The 20971-nt window shown below is 43.8% G+C and overlaps 1 protein-coding gene and 1 long non-coding RNA gene across 3 annotated transcripts in view; both read right to left on the minus strand.

The window, feature by feature from the left end:
• Positions 1-553: 553 nt before the first annotated feature.
• Positions 554-9735, minus strand: ADAMTS1 (ADAM metallopeptidase with thrombospondin type 1 motif 1). Its single transcript, XM_083171858.1, has 9 exons — positions 8822-9735; positions 7365-7711; positions 6995-7127; positions 6453-6620; positions 5783-6069; positions 4782-4968; positions 4514-4689; positions 3635-3810; positions 554-2645 (listed from the first exon to the last, which is right to left on the minus strand). The coding sequence occupies exons 1-9, from the start codon at positions 9408-9410 to the stop codon at positions 1910-1912; spliced, it is 2799 nt and encodes a 932-aa protein (XP_083027984.1). The 5' UTR covers positions 9411-9735; the 3' UTR covers positions 554-1909.
• Positions 9736-13961: 4226 nt separating this feature from the next.
• LOC146059541 (uncharacterized) overlaps positions 13962-20971 on the minus strand; it is a 63409-nt gene continuing 56399 nt past the window's right edge. For both annotated transcript variants that reach the window (XR_014470267.1, XR_014470268.1), the window contains exon 3: positions 13962-14452. This is a non-coding gene — a long non-coding RNA (uncharacterized LOC146059541). The remainder of the gene's footprint in view (positions 14453-20971) is intronic.

Here is a 20971-nt window from a genome sequence, read left to right on the forward strand (position 1 = left end):
CTTTTTACCTTGCGCTAATGTTGGTGTTGGAAGTATATTGAAACATTTCCCAGTACTGAATGCCACGGGTCTGACTATGACAGCAGGGGGAAAGATGCTAACATTCTAGAAGTATAGGATTTGCCATGGGGTGGGGGCGCTTCAGAGGAGGTGGGGCCGCCCCTCTCCGTCCCCCGCATGTTGTCCTGGGTGTGCACCCAGCGATACAACTATTCGCAGTGGGTGCACGCATCGAACCCTGTTGCGAACAAACCTGAATAAGGTCCTTAAAGTAAGAAGGTAAAGTGGTGTGCTTTGGGGCCGATTCAGGCCTGCGTCCCCATAAAAATGCTAACCGTTCCCTTGAGAACGCAGGTGGGGCGTTACCTGCTTGGGGCAGGTAGTTGAATTCATGGCGATCAGCGTCAGAAATAAAAGTCAGTTTGGGGGGGGGGGGCGCGTCATTCGGCGTATATACACGAGTACACGCAGCCTGGCGTACAGGTCCTTTGGTCAATGCTATACCAACTCGTACAGTTTTGTCACTTTAAATCAAGAAGGCAAACAAGTCAGATCATTTCATGGTGTTCTTTTAATATTTCTAATAACATATAATAATGCATAAATACTCTTTTTCTCGTTATAGAAAGCGATAACTTTAAATATAATCAGACTGGATGTACAAAAATAAATAGGTATATGATGTGTCATTAAAACGATCCCTTCATGGAAGGGGCTGAAGCAAATACTTACAAAGTATACTTTGTATACATATATATACACATTAAAGTCATATTCTCCAATTCGGGTATAGATAAAACGACACAAGACCGTGCTGCGGATAAACCTGCTATCCCCAGGACAGTCTGACAAATGTATTTAAATATTGCATCACGTGAATATGCAACACATATATTTCTATGTTAACATCTCTACACATATAGAAGAATCTCATACTCTATACTGGCCTAAATGTATTCCTCCCCCCACCCGCCCCATTCATCTATGATGTTTTTGGCTTCGTTCGAAGAATTCATTTATAACCAGACGTTGGACTGCTCTCGGACATTACCATCTGGTGCTGCTTTAAAATGTAGAACCCATAAATAACATTTGTACCAACCGAGTTATGACATCATAGACATCATATATGACATCATCACATGTATAAGGAAGAATGCAACCCCCGAATATATAGATATTATGGCAATATAGATAGTCATATTGGAATTTTGACTTCTATAAACGCACCAGACATCCACCATCATGGTTTTATATGGGGACAGGCATCTTGGTGACTTCTAATATCCTTATAATAGGGGGTACAATGTCCCACGTATTTCAATATTTTATGAATGTGTCATCATACAATAAAAATTTGGTCCACCTAAATTTCATACCTCGTATAAATGAGAATATGTCTTTATTTCTCTAAAAAAATATAGATATATACTGTAATGGGATAGCAGCCGTAGTGAACTATACTGAAGATCCTCATCAGCTTTCGGTTTTGTCCTTCGTAACTGAGGTAGGGTTACCCTGACCAAGGACAATGTTTCAATACCATGTGAACGTCCCTTTAGAAGAGGTCAACAATGATTGGCTTAAGATCCTTCGTTGTTATATTATATGGACACTAACTACAGGGCACTGTAGCGTTTCCCTAACTTGTAACAGACTCTATGGTTGTAAAGGTTAATGCCCCAGGGTTTCTACAGATGAAGGATTTAGTGAGACCAATTTGCCCCTCTTGCAAACCTACGTTGAATTACTCAACCTGATGGTCCAACTGATATTTGCACTTTTTCCTCTAAGGAACATTCCATCCTCCGACTGGTACGTTCAACAATCACGTTCTAACGGACCTTCTGCTAACATCATGTCCATGTTTTGTTGCCAGAACCAAATAATGTTCTAAGGCGGATGCGGTTTAACTGCAGATGGAGACCGTGCAAAAGTCTATTAAATGTTTAGGTTTCTTTGAAAGATCACAGTTGTCTTGAGGCAAATTACTACCTTTGTAGGACACACATTTTAAGAGCCTCTTTCGGAAACCCTTCCCGCAGGTCTTAGAACAGGAAGACCACTCTCCTAGCTGCCACTGGGGGCAGGGAATGTCTGCACATGACCGGACATCGTCTGGCTTGAGCTCATTAGGACAGTCTTTTGAAGGCTGACCCCTCAAGTCTTTGCACTCTACTGATCTTCTCTGCCAGCCTAATCCACAAGTCTTTGAGCATTCACCCCATTCTTCTATGACCCATTCTGAGAGAATTGTCTCTTGTATAGCATTGAAAGATTCTTTCTTCTTATTTGAAGTCTTTTCCGGTTGAGCCGGTTTCTTGACAAAGTAAATGTACTTGATTTTGAGTCGCTGGGAATCTCCCACCGTGAGGACCTGAATGGTTATCGGTTCCTTCAGTGGCTTGAAGCTGCGGATTCTTTCTAGTGACGCAGTTGAGCCACTGTATGTCAAGAAGTTGCCGCTGTAGGAAATGTCTTGTTCCAATGTGGACAATGTATAGTCACCGTTGAGGATATAGGTGCCGTCGGCTGCCTTGATGGCTAAGAAGCTTCCGTCGTGCATGGAACCCCTGTTGTTGCGCTGTTTGATCTCAATGTTTGTGGCGCCTGCAGGGATTGTCACGACGTCATGATAACCAGGTCTGTGGAGAAAGATGAAAAGAACAACGTCAGAAAAAGGTGGCACACTACAAACAAAACACCCATATAAACAAAAAGGAGATACAAAAAGAGAGCGCTAAAAGACCCACAACTGAATACATTTATTTAAGCTTAAAAAAAAAAAAAAGTAATGTTGCCCATAGCAACCAATCAGCCTTCTGCTTGTCCTTTTTTCTATTGCATCCCAAGAAAATGATAGACGGAATATGATTGGTTGCTATGGGAAACATCACCACTTTTAACTTGTAGAAGCTTTAATAAATTTACCCCCAAGGTGCAGATTTACCAAACCTTCGCGAGAGTTAACGTACCAACCAATCAGCTACTAACTGTGACTAAACAGGTTGTGTTAGAACAATGGGCCTGATTCAGTTCTGCTTGCTAAATAGTGGTCTTTCACTGTGGATAAACTAATACGCATGCAAGGGGTCGCACCATCGGCCAACTGAACGTGAATTAGGCCCAATGCTAGGAGCTGATTTGTCAATCATTTATTTCTCTCCTTAGTCCCCAGGCTCTTTATTTCATTTGGCCTGATTGCTTTCAAAATTAAAATTCTGCAAACACGTGAAGATTAGGGAGCACTTAATTAGTAACAGATTAAATGGACTTTTGGCCTACGAATTAGTTAATCTGTAAACGTGTAAAAAAAAACACACAACCCCTATATTTCGTCAAAAGCCTCTTTGATTGATTCTAAGTTAAAGAGACTCTCAGAAACTTCATTATTTATGATCTTACTAATAACGATACAACTCATTAACACAGCCGTCTAGTTAGATAGAAGCATGACAAATGAAGGCAATCATTAATTGACCTTGATTGACCTTCTGTGCGTGGTAGATTAGGCTATATGCTCCGAAGGGGACAAGGACTGATGTGAGTAACCAATATGTACGCTACAACATTGTGTTAGGTGGGAGTGCTAAATACATAAATGATCATAATAATTAATTGACATTTAACATACCGTGTCTTTGTAAAAGTCCCAGATATTTTCTTGCACGTGGATCCATTTCCACCACAGATTCCACATTTGTCGAACTTCTTGCTGGAGCCAATTATTCGATCACAACCGGCCTTAACGCACTGCCCCTGAATGCAGATGGAGGTGGAGTCTGGGCTACAGGAAGTACCATCAGCTACCTGTACAAGACCAGAGAAGGACAGAACTTTAGAACACTGGACATCTCCTTATGTATAGGCTACCAACACCCCTTAGGAGAGATTTACCAAACCTTTTTAAAAAAGGAAAAGCGTTTTCCTTGACAACCACTTAAATTCTAGCCATCATTTTATAGAATGTTGTAGAGGGTAGGTAGAACCTGTTATGTTGTTATGGGCAATACCTCCAAACAGAACCCCAAGAAGATTCCTAGGATGTATTGGAATTAAGTTTATTGTCCAATCTGGCCACTTTTTACCCAATTCCGAAGGATCGGGACTAGAAATCAGATGAAAAGTGGCCAAATTGCAGATATTTGACATTGATCGAATGCACGGTCCCGTTGGCATCAGATTAGAGTCGGAGATCGGACCTGGTTGCACGTCCGACCTCCGGTTTTGGTATTGGTAATACCTTGGTATTGCATGCAATATGTCACATGCAAAAGGACCGTATGCAATATATCCTAACTTGGGTTTCCCGGGCGGCTCAAGGGGGATCGGCTGCGACTTCTCCAGGGGAGAAAGCGCAGTAGTGTAGGGGGCTTAAGACATTGTATACAGTGACTCTTGTCTAGATCTATAAACAAACGGGAAATAACGGGAGTGACTCATTCCTGTAGTCTACACTGGTACATGAAGAAAACATGCTATAATCAGTTAATATAGAATGTTAGACACATACCCTTGGATTCAGCACGAAGAAAAACCCAGTCCCCTTAGCGCGACACACAAGCTTGCAGCGGTCTTTCGGGCGGACTCCTGCAAATTTAGGGGTCCATTCCACCGCAGGTCCACTATCCATAGCCGACTTGGAGAGGTCATTGTGAGCTTCACATTGTTCTTCTCTAAATGTCTTGCCTGAGGATATTAGAAGATGGTAGAGCATTAATGTCATGTTTAATCACTACACTATCTCCAGAATTCATGCACCTTACTCCAGAGACACTCACCGTTGCTGTCAGGGCAGTCTCCAGTGTTGCATGAGCGGTATTGGACCCGCTTGCCCTCACAATATTTGCCTCCATCTTTTGGAACTGGGTTGTTGCACTCCCGAAGAGAATACTGCACTCCACCTCCACAGGTTCTAGAGCATTCTCCCCACTGGCCCCAGGACCCCCAACCTCCATTCACAGGTGTCTGTAAAAATACAAAAAGGGGGATAAATTAATACACCACAGAAAAAGCATTTATAGTTAATATATGCAACAATAACGATCCAATACACTGCTATATCCACCATCCCATATGATGTCCACACACAAAAATGTATTTAACCCAATGGCGCAGTTGTGCAAGTTCAAGTTCATTTAGTTTATTGATGACCATCTAAGGCAGGGGTTCCCAATACTGTTCCTCAAGGAACACTGTTTATTTATCAGGATGGGAATTCCATTTCATATGGAACGTTGCTATGGGAAACCAATCCGATTCTATTCTCTTCTAAAACAGCGGTTCTCAACCTCGGTCCTCGGGACCCCCCGCACAGTTCATGTTTTCCAGGTCACCTGAGCATTTTTATAATGTGACAGTTGGTGATACAGTTGGATATAAGTAGATTCTGATTGGTTGCCTATAGCAATAACCCATCTTCAACAGAACTTCCATAAATACCTAACAGTCCACATTTTAAAGTATAGCCGTGCTTGAGCACAGGTGACTGAAATGAGAACTTTGGTTATTTTGAGTGAACCATCTCGGTACAATGACGAACATCATTAAAACCTGGAGTGTGAGTGTGCCTTGAGGTTGTGAAACACTGATCTAAGGTCGTATTCCAGTCTGGTATTATCAAGATAAAGTCATATACTGAGATGCGTGGCTAAAAATAGTTCAAAAACTTGAGAGACAAAGTGATGTAATCCCCAAATTAAGAATGAAGTTATCTAATAGAGAGTTTATTACCAGTCTAGTGTCAGTCTTAGTCTAATAACTGCCAAAAATAAAAGTTTACCTCATAGTGTTTCTTGTCCGTCTGTTCTACGCATTTCCCATTCAAACACCATTTCCTGTCCCCGCAAGTGGTCCCATCGGCCCAGGGGAAGTGTTTAGTTTGGCACACAAGCAACCCTCCAGAGATTCCGGTGCACCATAAGGTTGTACACGTGCTGGCAATATCTGGACAATGTCTGGATTCCTCTCCAAAAGTGAATTGGCACTGCTTGTTGGCATCGTACAGCGTTCCAGGGAGATCTGATGGGAGCTGGATCGGTCTGCTAGGCTTGTCCAATAAGCACTCGCCTAATTAAAGGGAAAAAAAAAAGTTTAAGAGAAATCTCTGCTTTCAGGGAACATGCTCTCCCAGCTTGTGACATCTCACTTGACAACATGCCCAGACTATTTTACGTAACTGCAGAAAGATTGGCTGCAAGGGGTGGGGAGTGGGGTAAAGGGGGGGATGTAAAAATGTTGGCTTTTACACACAATAACTATTAGGTGGCCCTCTTTGAAAAGAATGGTACATTAGTGTTCACTGATTTTCGTTGGACGGCATCCAGTTTACTGGATTAAAACACACCTCAATCATGAGGATATACTGCATGTTCCTCACTGAAGTGTTGACAGGTGGAACTAAGCTTCATTGTCCCAACGCGTTTCGTGAGTTCAGCAAAACAGATGCTTACCATGCCCATTGTCCAAGAAAGATGTGATCATGTAGGCGCTGCAAGGGGACCACGGCTCCTGCCTGTCGAGACTGGAGAGCATATATGCCATCAAGTGCGAGTCTTTATTAGCAGCGTTGTAGCTGGAGCAGTGCTTGGCCTCATCGTGGGGCATGTTGAACACATGACCTAAAAACAGACATTTGTTTTGTTAAAGAAATAGTCAAGATATCTGTTTCATGTTCTCTAAGAGCAGAACTATTCTCTCCGCCTGAAATGCATTTTGCAATTCTTGCATAAACTCAACAAGACGCTTGAGCAAAGTCAGACACGGCCAATAGCAAGTATTCCAAAGATCCCAAGGGTCCCAAAAGTTTCCTGATCTTAAAAATTGGCACTTCTTTTCTCGTGTCTGCAACCACTAAGTGTAAAAAACCCTCAGTCTGTCCATCTGGAGTCTTTAAGCCAAAATTTAATTTAACATTTCCTTCCTCAGACGTTTATGTACGAGTGTGAACTATGACCTGGTCTTAGACCCACGTTGAGTGGAGCTTGATGCATACCTAGCTCGTGAGCCGTGGTGAAAGCCGCTTGCAAGCCATCGTCTTCAATGATCGAACAACTGCGACCCGGATCACAAACAGTCCCGACATCCGCCATTCCAAGGGTGCTACATGTCTGAGACCCACACAGATCCTTAAAAAAAAAAAATACAAAAAAAAGTTTCAATATTAATTAGATCAAGGACAAAACTTTGGCAGTAAATGTTCAGCTCTGGCGTTTGGCCCCAACTGGAGCGAATACAAGTGTCTGAAATCATAGGATATTTTTTTTTCTTTCAGACATGGAATTCTTTATTTAAAGCAAATTCTGGTCAGCTTAAAAATGCTAGCGGAGTATCATAGTGATGGGTTGGGCGTCGTTTTGACTCACCTGTCTTGTGAACAGAATTGCTGTGTCATAATGTTCCGCGTGCCGGTCGCTGGCTGGGTTGTGCTGTTTCTGCCAGCTGCAAAAGTTCCTCAAAGTCAGTGCAGCGTTGGATGTCACTTCGGGACCCTTCTGTTCATCGTAGATAACGAGTATCTTCACCACCACTATGCTGATTGAGTTACGGATGCTGGGATGCTTGTAGAGCTTAGCAGCTACCGACATCAGAGTGAGGAGGTAGTGTTTTAAATTGCTCCCATGAAATTCAGCCATAGACTGGTCCGCCACAAGCAAGGTTTCCACATAACGTGGGCTGGAGACGAACCTCTTCTTACGAGAGTTTCCAGACCCTGCAAGGAAGAACATACAAGAAGAGACAATGAGTTGTTGCAAATTTTTTGAGTGTTCCAATAAAGTTTTAAAATCAAATTACATTTGCTGAGCTTTTCAAGCGGTAAATTGCCCTCATTTTCAATGTGCTTGAGTCATTTTTGGCCCCAGCTGTAGCAGATATGAGTCACCTTGCAATTTTTGTTTTTTTAAGCACTGAAGGAGTAAATGTTAGATCACTCTCTTCCCCTTATAATCACAGTACAGTACTTGTGACTCCTGCCAAATGACCGACTGCATCTCTGACCCTGAAACCGCAGCACCTTCCCAAGACAATATACCCTTGTACTGACATTCAGCCGCTGTCACTGTTGGAACAGCGTTCATTATCACCCGTAACAGTTTTTTTTATCAATGGAAATTTTTACAAGAATTCTGCAACACAGTAGAAGAGGAAAGTATAATTATTTCCATAAAGCTGTGCAAGCACAGGCAAGCCCCATTGCTGAAATGATATCATCTCAACTACAGTATGTATTGTTTAACTAGTTACAGTCCACACTCCAAGAGTTCCATACCAAAAGGCTCAGATGGTGGCCAATGGCACAACTCTATGACTTGGCCAACTGGCATAATATTGCTCATATTATTTGACCTTAAAAGATATAACAAAGGCAATTACTCTATTTCATTACCAGGTGTTGTGTGCAATATACTTATGATTATATGCAAGCATGTCTATTTCCCCCATGCATCTGGCAACTAATAAAGTTTTAAAAATTTAGCAATTTTTTTTTTGCAATCCTGTATATCTGGCACCCAATAAAGTTTTAAAAAGTTCTGCAAAGTTTTTTTTTTTTGCAAATCCTGTATATTTCCCCCTGGCAACTAATAAAGTTTTAAAAAGTTCTGCAAAGTTTTTTTTTTTTTTTGCAAATCCTGTATATTTCCTCCTGGCAACTAATAAAGTTTTAAAAAGTTCTGCAAAGTTTTTTTTTTTTTTGCAATCATGTATATTTCCCCCAGTGCACCTGGCAACTAATACAGTTTAAAAAAGTTCTGCAGAGTTTTTGTCCCAGTGACACATGGAAGCCCCAGGCTTACAGAAAAGTGGAGGTTCAGTGTCCTACCTGGTGGTGGCATGGTTTTGGTGGATGGTGGCTCATCAGTTTCCAGCTGCTGGGGGCTGAGATCTGTCACTCCACACTTGGCTTTGGCACGGCTGCGCTTGCTGAGCAGATGCAGAACCAGAGGACTGGCTGGCTTTGCAGAAGCAGCAGCCGGTGTCAGTGTATGGTTGCTGGGCTGGATGAAGTACTCTTCCCCCCGGTGATAGAATGCTCCCCTGATCCCAGCGCACAAGCTCAGGGCTGCGCTGCTCGTAGGGTCCCCATTGACAGTGCCAGAATAAAAGCAGCCAGCCAGGTCAGCCAGGGTCCCTGCCACCTCTTCTTCTCCATTAGCCTTGGGGCGACCCACGTATTGCAAACTGAAGTCCTGTGCAAGGAAGCTGGGGTCAGGCTCCAACTCCAGGGTCAGGGCTTCTCCAAATGCATCCAGGCGGTAGAGCACCTTTCCATCCTGGGGTGGTGGCCCCTGGCCGGCATCAGCTTCCACCCTGACAGGGGCCACCAGCTCTTCTTCCACGGATACAGCTGCAGCCACCCGGGCACAGAGCAGTGCTGCCATGCAGGGCAGCAGGAGGCGCACACACTTCATCCTTGGCGCAGTTAGGGGACAGTCAGGGCGCAGTGGCTCTCTGTGCGTAATGCTGCGCTCAGCGCAGGTCAATGGGAGGTGTATGAGGCTGTGTTGGGTACTAGTAGGGACTGTGCTAGTAGGGACTCTGCAGCAGAAGACTCCTTCCTTCCTTCCCCACTGCTCAGCCAGCAATTGCTCTGGAGCTTTGCGTTATATTTAAGCCTGTGCGCAAAGCTCAGTGGCTGTGGCTCCCTGTGATCCACTCTGGGGCATGGCAGGGGGATTGTGCAGGAGCCTGACAATCTGTGCGAGAATATATGCGGCTGGCCCTGGGAGCCCTCCCCCCGAGCCTTTGATGTGAGCGTGATCTCATCTCGTGCGTAGTGCTTAGGAGGAACAAAACTCCTTCCTTATGCTGGAACATGGCCAAAATCATCAATCATGGGGAGGGGAGGGGGAGAGAGAGAAGGGAAAGCAGCTGCTGGACGAGCCTGCGAATCTGCAGGAGGAGCACGTCTTCTGCTGCCGCTGGCTGCTTCTTCCCGGGAACACTGCGCTCAGCCAGACTGTGCGCATATGCGCCCTCAGCTGCGCCACACACTGCATTCTCTGCGCTGGCCAGCTGCGTCACTCGCGGCAGAGCTCAGACTTGTTACTTTGGTTGCCGACTGGGGAGTTATATACTAGTCATGGACTAGTGAAATAGCCTTGAGGTTGAGGTGGAACTACAAATCCCAGCAGCCACACCTGCTGCCTCCCCATGAGGGTAAATTCGAAGGGGTACATTCATATCAGTGTAGTGACTTACAGTACTGTATCCTATATCAGTGGAGTGACTTACAGTACTGTATCCTATATCAGTGTAGTGACTTACAGTACTGTATCCTATATCAGTGGAGTGACTTACAGTACAGTATCCTTCATCAGTGGAGTGACTTACAGTACAGTAGCCTATATCAGTGGAGTGACTTACAGTACAGTAGCCTATATCAGTGGAGTGACTTACAGTACAGTATCCTATATTAGTGGAGAGACTTACAGTACAGTATCCTATATTAGTGGAGTGACTTACAGTACAGTATCCTATATTAGTGGAGTGACTTACAGTACAATAACCTACAATAGTGGTGTGACTTACAGTTTAGTATCCTTCATCAGTGGAGTGACTTACAGTACAGTACAGGCAGGGCAGGTTAGCAGCCAAGCACAGTTTTTTTTATTTTTGCATTGTCAGAAACCAATGCAATAACTCTGGGATAATAATAAAAATCAGCGTGTTATATGACCAAGGACTTTTGCACACTTTAGGGCTTACTGGGAATATATATTTGTGGCTGGAAGTCAGATCTCCAATGTCAGAAGAGACCTTGCCAAAATTCTTACCACAGCAGCCCATTGGCTTCCTTCTTCATACAGATGGGGAAAGAGTTAATGTTCTTGCAGAGGCGTTCCCATACACTTGGCATGAGGGGAGCAGTGGGCCTGGTCACACTGGAAGCAGATGCTCTGGATATTGGTGCATAGGAGAGAGCTTCTGCAGTGCACTGGTTGCGTTACTGTATGTTCTGTCTAGAGGGGGACAGTGCACCCCTGTATGTGTCCCCCTCTGTCACCCTTGTGGCATTGCTGCTGCTTTCTTGGGAACTTGCAAATAATGAAATACAAACACAGTTCTTTGCTTTCTTGGAGGGGAAGTCGGCAGTTCTAGGAAACAGTAACAGCCTTTCTCAGCTTAATACAGGGCTCATTTATACAACCTGGCTCATCCAAATGGCACTGTCTCCTGTGCATGGCTCCGGCACAGTAATATTATTAACTGTCTCACTACAGACACACATTTTGGACTGAGTGTAGCTAGTACATTTCGGGAGCAATCCCCATAACTGGCACTTTTATTTTCAGCTGAACTTATATGAACGGTTTGACCCAACGGCTTAACTACCATAGGTGCAAGGGGTGCAGCTGCTATGGGGCCCAGACCAGACGGGGGTCAGTCTTTACTGTCTAAGTAATATGTTTTACATATATTTATCACCATCAGTTCCTAAATGGGGGGCCCTTAAATTTTTTTTGCTGTGGGGCCTATGATTATCTATTTACACCCCTGGTTTGACCCATACTTATGTACTATGTACTGACCACTACTATATTTTGGTTATGAATTTATGGTTATGAGTTATTTGCTACAATGTTAGAATAGTGAATGTACTGTAGCAAAGAAAGTTTGCTGTGTCTGGTCAAGAAGTGCATGCTGGGACTTGTAGTTACACACCAGCTGGAGTGCCGAAGGCTGATTCTCTGCCTATATGTTGTCATGTGGATGTTATGTTGCTCTGTGACATTACTTACGGTAGAAGTTACGGAGAACCTGTCTCCGGGGTTATATACAGCAGAAGCAGAGTTGGAACTACCTTTGGTGCCATGCATCGGGGCCCCTGGGAACCAAGGTGCCTATTGCAACCCCTGTCACCCTCTGCCTCTCCCTGTCACACTGCCTCTCACTTCCACCATCTGCCTCTCCCTGTCCAGCTCTGCTGTGTTGCATATTGGATGAAGGAGGGGGGCACATTATATTGTTGCACCTGGGCCAATCACTCACAAGTTCCACCACTGAGCAGAAGCACATGGCGATGTACCTAAAAATCTACCGCATGGTCTATAGCTATATGCTGTCCTTATATATGCGGTACAGGACCAAGCAGGTGGCCGGACCATTGATAAATGTCTCATTCAGCGCACGTACCTAGCACAGGTGTGCAGAAAATGTTTACAGATTGGTAGGGGCTCGAGGAGGGCATGTGGTCAAGCCTCGGTGGCACATGGTAGTACCCATTTCTTGTGAAGCACATTGTGCTCTTTGTACTTAGCTTTGGAGAGAGATAAAGTACCAGCCAATCAGCTCCTATCAACTTTTTTGTGGTTGAAAAAAAATGGCAGTTGGTACTTTATTTACGTACACTATATGGGCCAGATGTACTTAGCTTCAAAAGTGAGTGATAAACAGCCAGCCAATCAGCTCCTACCTGCCATGTTACAGGCTGTGTTTCAAAAATGTCAGGCAGGAGCTGACTGGTTGGTTGTTTATCACTCTCTATGTTATCACTTTTGAAGCTTAGTACATCTGGCCCTATCTTTCTATAATGCTTAATACATAGACCCCATTACCCCAGTTCCTCAACATCAATCGTCTTGAATTCTGTGATACTGTCCCGAAATTCAGGGTCTGTGTTTGAGGTATAGATTTGTGTACTGCAGGCATACTTTAGGCATCTTGAATTGCTGTAATGGGAAGGTTGGGCCCTGGGGGCATTCATGCCCTTGTATAATAATGGTCACTTTTTCAGTTGAACTTTCCAGAAAATAACTCTGTCATTACCAGTATGGTATTTACCCTCAGTTACCGTAAAGCTGGTAGTGACAGGTTGCACAACTTGGTAGCGTTCCCTAAACCCCAAGGCGTGGGATATTGTTGATGAGGTAATGTAAATTTCAGGGGAACTTGGATGTTGCCGTAACCAAAGCGGATGAGGGGTATTTAGATCGTGTGATGAACCTCTGGCGTAGGGGTTATTTTATAGCATTCCACCTCAGGGTGTCTTACCACACACTTTACTATTAATTAAAAACTCCAGGAATTTTTCCCAGAATGTTAATTCTTTAATCCCAAGGGAACTCCAGAATCTTGTAATAGGTTCAGTCAAACATGACGGGGAGTTCACCTGACAATTACTCCAGCAAGTAGCTGCCTTTCGCATAACATAACAGAGCACAGACACTGGGCGGCCATATTGTCTGGTGTGACAGTCCTGGAGCCTATCGTTTCAGTTGGCCACAGATTGTACCTTAATCCTGTCATGGACCTCACCTATTTACAAGGTGAGAGGTTATATAAAGACTATGATTATTTGAAACAGTATCCTAAATGAAGCAATTGGGGACATTCCGTAAAATGTGATAATAATCCCAGAACCAATCAGATTAGAACCGTTTGTTTCCCGTAACGCATTAGAAAATGAAAGCAAACAACCGATTGGATGCAACTGGTTCCAGGACTTTTTTTTTCTGCGCTAGTTCGCACGAGTCTCAGAATATTTGAAGTCTATACCAGTTCTAATAAAGTATAGCATGCCATTTGTTAATACCAGAAAATCCTGATTAGTTATACTGCAATGTATTATACCGGTCTTTCATGCAGCTTCAGCTAAAACATGACATTGCCTACAATATTTTTGGACACTTTTCCACACTGAGCTCACCACTCTGACCATTGCAATGTGTCATACACCTGCATTTCTGGGAAACTCGCTTAATCGTTTAAACAGGCGCTCGCTTCAAGCCAGCGATTTTTTTTTTTAGAAATTTTTATATTGTGCCACTATACGTGAATATGCCAGCGAATTGTGGAACAGCTAATCCTTGCTCGTTGTATTTATGTGTGTTATTATACCACTTATTTGTAATTGGTTTCCTTTTTTTTTTTTAACAACAAAATTTAGTAGAAAAACCTAAATAATAAAAAAAAATATATACAAATTTTATTGAAAAAAATGGAAGTTTCTATTCCTTTTCCATTTTAGATGTTAAACATAAAAGTTTGGATGGTTTAAGAGCATATGCAATTGTAATATAGCAGGAGTTATGTTTCAATTATAAAGTGTACGAGAATTAAATAATTTCGGTTCCACCTTAAATGATTTTGTGCATTACTCCAAGTGGACACCAGGTGGCAGACTTGTCCAAGATATTGCAAAATCACTAAAATAATGTTGAGCTCATCTAATTGTTTCCTACCTGTTTCTACATCTAAAACCGCATTATTATTTTTTACAGTTTGCAGTTGCAAATGTGTTCCAGTCATCTTACGTCACATCCCAGAATCATCTGCAAAAAAGACTGACAGCAACTCAACTTCAAACGCCCTGGCGATGCCCTGTTATATTTGCTTTAGACAAAGCTGAGAATTTTCTAACATATGCCGTCTTTGGGCTGTGCATAGCATGAAAACTCCACCGTGCTGACCCTGGATCTTCAGGGCTGATTGGTTAAACAGGATAGCAACCCTGTAAAAATAAAACATAAGGTAGTCAGCCCTTATTATAAACACTGGTGGCCAGGCAAACAGAAAACTGCATTCACAGTAACCTAAACAGACGTTACTGTTACTAAGCTACTGGGAACTTTGCTATATATTGCATACTCTAGGTATCCCTGAACATTTCAATATTTCACTAGCAACCACATTTTTTTTGCTTTGCAATTCAGTTTTCTTGTTCTAAAATCAATGTACGCTTTAAAAATTACATTAAATGGCATCAATTACATATGGAATCCAGTGCAGCATCGTGTAATTGGAAAAACAGAATCCTTGCATTGCATGCTAGGTAAAATAGATACAGTATGTACGTTGTAGTCTTGACCAGCCACCAAATTTGCAAGTTAAAAGGACAGGGCCAGACTGATGTACAGGGGAAATTCCCAGTGGGCCCCAATGCTTAAAGGCGGGGATTCCATCAGGAATTTTGGGGCCTGGGATTCATTTTCACCCCGAGCCCCGGGCCCCCACTCCTCACTTGATTTACCGTAACCCGTCTCCTGCTTCCCCATCTCCTCTTCCGCTGAGTTGTATCCCGGAGGTCCTGGAGTGCAGGCTTCTTCATTAAGGATGCCGGTGGCCAATTAAAATGCAGCATCGGCTGGTGAGCCAATCAGAGCTTGCATACCGGCAGCCAGAGTGGAGTGGTGCACGAGCTCTGATTGGCTCAAAAACTGGTGCAGCATTTTAATTGGCTGCCGGGGTCCTGGGTTGAATAAGCCTGCGCTCCGGGACCTGCTTTGTTCAGCGCAGCGGAGGCAGTCATGTTGGGTTACGGTGGGCAAAATGAGCTTCCAGAGGTCGGGTCCCGGTACAGCTGTACCCACAGTACCCCCCTATTGGTGGCCCTGCTAAAGGTCAGCCTCCACCACTAGGGGTCAATACAGTGACTGACCAACATTTTTAGGACCTAAACCCTGAACTGTTATGAGGGTCCTCTTGCAACCAGCAGCAATAGGTCAACAGTCCAAATGTCTACCTCTCGCAGCACTCATTGTAGGGGGTTTCTATAAAAACCTGACAGCACACACAGTACAGAACCAGCACAGTGACCTTATTAGAGGCCTCCTTGTGCCCGCCTCCTTTTCACCTGTCATTGCTCCCAGCCGCCTTCCTTGGACGGGTCATCTCAGACTTTGTCATTCCAGGGAATGTCACAGAGAAGATCAGGAATTGTATGGACACACCTTTCACGCTACGTACAGAGAGTAAATCGCAGAGCTGGACTACAACTCCCAGCAGCCCATGCGGTACTAAGCAGCAGGCACCCAAGCTGTAATAGCATCTATAGCAGGGCTGGGCAACACCGGCCCTCCAGATGTGGATGAACTACACATCCCAGGATGCTTTGCATTAGTTTTGCTATGTGGCCATGCTGAAACTGATGCAAGGCATGCTGGGATGTATAGTTCATCAACATCTGAAGGGCCAGTGTTGCCCAGCCCTGATCTATAGTGTGCTAGAGGCCCAGCTGTCATTGTGTTATCAGTGACAAGATATAACCATAACAAGATACAACCATGACACTAAAATAACCTTATTTAATAACACACACTTACAAAACAGCATCGATTTTGGTGAATAATGTACTCTCTTATACTGTGCGCTCAGCGCCTACACCCTACGCTTACTATAGCATATACACTAATGACCTGGCCGATTGTTGGTACTACATACTACATACATTCACTTTCGTGGAACCCCACGGGGGAGAACAGCCCCTGTCAGTCGGGATGCCAACTGTCGGGCATTTAAACAGTCGGGATTCTTATGTCAGTGTACTATCGGCATCCTAACTGTTGGGCTGTCGTCCAACACCCCATTGAGGCATGAGACACGAAGGAGCATATGGGGGAAATGCATCAAATGGGGGAAATGCATCAAATCTTGGGGAGAGACAAAGTAGAAAGAGATAAAATATTACCCAATTACAGTAGCTTCTGTCATGGGGGAGATGCACTAAGCTTTGGGGAGTGATAAAGTACCAGCCAGCCAGCCAGCCCCTAACTGCGAAGCTACAGTTAGTGTTTGAAAAAAATGACAGTTATGGGCTGATTGGTTGGTGGTTTATATCGCTCAACTCTATCGCTCTCTGAGGCTTAGTACACACACACACACACCCCGGTGTCAGAAAGATGACAGGAGCTGATCGTCAGGGTACTTTATCCATCTCTTTGGGGGAGATGTACTAATCCTTGGAGGAAAGCGGAGAAAGATGATCTTTATCATTAATCAGCTCCTAACTTCCATTATTACAGGATGTTCTTGAAAAAGTGACAGGAGCAACATTTTTGTTTCATTAAAATGCTACAGTAAAAAAGTTACAGACACTGTTGGGAACATTTTGATAATTAGTCAGCCATGTCCCTAATCGCTAGTACAGTATCGCTGACAGAAAACGCGCTCATGGATGGACGCCATTTTATACCACAATCGTAGGACCTGAGGGTAGATTTACTAATGCTTCACTAAATAAAAAGTGGAGGTGTTCACCTCTCAGCCAATCGGATTTTAGCTATATTTTTGTTATCGCATTCTAGAAAATGATAGACTCATTGGTTGTTATGCACAACACCAATAGTTTTACATTTTATAAGCCTTATTAAATCTACCACCTGGAGTCTATTTTAAAGTCTCTGGTAAATGGATGTTTAATTTATTTTATTTTATCATTTAATTATGATTTTCAAGTTGTTTTTCCTTTATTTTTGACTGCAACTTTTTCAAGTAGATTTTCTTTAGTAGCACCATGTCCACCAGGTGGCGCCCTAAGACTATTTTTGTTTCCAAATGTAAAAAAAAAAATATTAACTCAGTTTGGAAAACTTAATTTTAACTTAATTATAGTAAAATCTTTGGTTCTTTTGTTCCTTTTTATTATTTTGGTAATTTTGAGTAGTGCAAAATAACAGCAAAATAGGAACAGCAAAATTTCATGCAGATAGTCCAGTTTTAGAGGACTCCCCCAAAAAATCTTATTTCGATTTATTTATGATTGGCTGGCTAAAAAATAAACAGTGTAATCTGGGGGGTGTTTAGTTAATGAATATATATGTGCACCACGGTCCTGGCTCAAATGTGATTGGAGTTGCTTTCCCTGTTTACATGCAAGTAGCAGTGATAGCACTAACATTGCAATGCAGCAGGGGGCGCCTGATGCATGTATTACCGATCTGAGTTGTGTCCTAGGAAGCAGCATTGGACCATCTGCAACACCATCATTAGTCTTGCATTCCCCCACCCTTGCCTGACACTCAGGGCCAGATGTATCAAGCTTCAAAAAGTGATAAAATGGAGAGCGATAAACCACCAGCCAATCAGCTGCTGCTACCTGTCATGTTACAGGCTGGATTTGAAAAATTTGAACAAAGGTTTTTTAGAGGTCTTGCGCTAAGTATGAGTACATAAATAAATCAACAACTGAATGCTGGATGTGATTGCAAGTGCAAGAAAACACACATTTATTGCTGCCGTACTGAAACAAAGTTTTCCACATGTGACTGATTATGCACGTGAATGACAATGTCCAGTGGTGGTGCAGGCAATAAGCAAGTGCTGTAGCGAAAAAGGTGAGCCTGTTGCTCAAGTTCCCAAAGGTGGTGGACAGCGGGATACGCTGCACAAGTGTGGTGGGGTAGACAGTCTGGATGGGGGGAAAAGAAAAGTCTGGGTGACACAGTACTGGTGGTGCGGGGGGCTGGCGTCCCGTCCCGACCGCAGTACACCTCTGACCTGTGTATGCCGGACTCTGTTCTTCTCAGGTCCCACGCCGCGATCGCCTCTCGATAGGCACCTCAGTCGTGCAGCCCGCCGGGCTCCACAGATTGTGCTTGAGATGAGACTTCCGGGTACCGTTATCGCGAGATCCCGGCACCGGCGTCTCAGTCCCTGCAAGCTCTGTGCGCTCTACTCCCAGCCGGGAGGAGACTTTGGTCGACTTGGATAAGGTGTGGGTGTCTCTCCAACGCGTTGCGACCCTTGCAGGGTCTTCTTCAGGGAGTTGTGAAGTGGGTTGTTTGGACATGGTATTTAACATAATGACGGTGGGAGGTGCTGAATGTCCGGTGGCCATCTTGGTTGAGGGCAAATAGCCCTTACCACTTTTGCGTGAGTGAGATAAAGGAAAGTACGGTTTAAATAGCAGTAATTGTGGTTTCATATAGGGCATAACCTTATTGACTTGCACATATACTATTTGTCTCTGCTTGAGGGATGTACCAGGCTGTTAATCACTGTGCTTGAGGAGTATGGTGGGAGTTTTAATTACACTTGTGATGATTTAAGGCACATTAATTAATGCGCTGGATATGGGATGGCAAGGCATTTTTTAGGGGTCCCTGGTGGTGCTAATAGTTGCTTATGGACCTGACCTCATTGTCTGCATTTAGGCCCCTTGGTATCATGGATCTGAGTGTAAAGATCCACTTCAGTTCTTCCTTATTGATAGTCTTTATAAAATCGCCCCCTCGCCAGTTTCTGTGTACTAGTTTTATTCCTATGATGGATAGGCCTGTGGAGTTGCTGTTGTGTGTATCTCTGAAATGTTTCGAGAGGCTGTGTGTTTCTGAACCCTTATTGATATTTCTTATGTGTTCTGCTGTTCTTATCTTTAATTTTCTTGTTGTCCTCCCCACGTATTGTAAACCACACGGACAGGTGGCTAGATAGATGACGCCCGTGTGGTCGCAGGTGATGTGTTCTGAAATTCTGAATTCTTCTTTTGTTATATGTGATGTGAATGAGTCTATTTTCTTTGTTGTGTTTATGTGGGATTGCTTGCATAATTTGCATCTGCCACAATAGTAGAAACCTTTATTCTTGGTGTTTTTTTCTCTTGATTTTATGTGATTGTTGGTAAGTTGTTGTTTTAAGTCAGATGACTTTCTGTAAATCATGGGGGGTTTGTCTGGCAGACAAACCCCCCATGATTTACAGAAAGTCATCTGACTTAAAACAACAACTTACCAACAATCACATAAAATCAAGAGAAAAAAACACCAAGAATAAAGGTTTCTACTATTGTGGCAGATGCAAATTATGCAAGCAATCCCACATAAACACAACAAAGAAAATAGACTCATTCACATCACATATAACAAAAGAAGAATTCAGAATTTCAGAACACATCACCTGCGACCACACGGGCGTCATCTATCTAGCCACCTGTCCGTGTGGTTTACAATACGTGGGGAGGACAACAAGAAAATTAAAGATAAGAACAGCAGAACACATAAGAAATATCAATAAGGGTTCAGAAACACACAACCTCTCGAAACATTTCAGAGATACACACAACAGCAACTCCACAGGACTATCCATCATAGGAATAAAACTAGTACACAGAAACTGGCGAGGGGGCGACTTTATAAAGACTATCAATAAGGAAGAACTGAAGTGGATCTTTACACTCAGATCCATGATACCAAGGGGCCTAAATGCAGACAATGAGGTCAGGTCCATAAGCAACTATTAGCACCACCAGGGACCCCTAAAAAATCCCTCGCCATCCCATATCCAGCGCATTAATTAATGTGCCTTAAATCATCACAAGTGTAATTAAAACTCCCACCATACTCCTCAAGCACAGTGATTAACAGCCTGGTACATCCCTCAAGCAGAGACAAATAGTATATGTGCAAGTCAATAAGGTTATGCCCTATATGAAAACACAATTACTGCTATTTAAACCGTACTTTCCTTTATCTCACTCACGCAAAAGTGGTAAGGGCTATTTGCCCTCAACCAAGATGTACAAAAAAGATTAAAGTACAGGGACTGGCGCTGACAATCACAATATATGCAGCCAGTGGGATACACCAAGTGTTCTGTCAACACGAACACTCAAACAATAGTGGCCATCAACCAAGATGGCCACCGGACATTCAGCACCTCCCACCGTCATTATGTTAAATACCATGTCCAAACAACCCACTTCACAACTCCCTGAAGAAGACCCTGCAAGGGTCGCAACGCGTTGGAGAGATACCCACACCTTATCCAAGTCGACCAAAGTCTCCTCCCGGCTGAGAGTAGAGCGCACGGAGCGTGCAGGGACTGAGACGCCGGTGCCGGGATCTAGCGATAACGGTACCCGGAAGTCTCATCTCAAGCACAATCTGTGGAGCCCGGCGGGCTGCACGACTGAGGTGCCTATCGAGAGGCGATCGCGGCGTGGGACCTGAGAAGAACAGAGTCCGGCATACACAGGTCAGAGGTGTACTGCGGTCGGGACGGGACGCCAGCCCCCCACACCACCAGTACTGTGTCACCCAGACTTTTCTTTTCCCCCCATCCAGACTGTCTACCCCACCACACTTGTGCAGCGTATCCCGCTGTCCACCACCTTTGGGAACTTGAGCCACAGGCTCTTCTTTTTCGCTACAGCACTTGCTTATTGCCTGCACCACCACTGGACATTGTCATTCACGTGCATAATCAGTCACATGTGGAAAACCTTGTTTCAGTACCGCAGCAATAAATGTGTGTT

This window comes from Crinia signifera, chromosome 2 (genome assembly GCF_055691185.1).
Source record: "Crinia signifera chromosome 2, ASM5569118v1, whole genome shotgun sequence".
In the NCBI taxonomy this organism is placed as follows: Eukaryota; Metazoa; Chordata; class Amphibia; order Anura; family Myobatrachidae; genus Crinia; species Crinia signifera.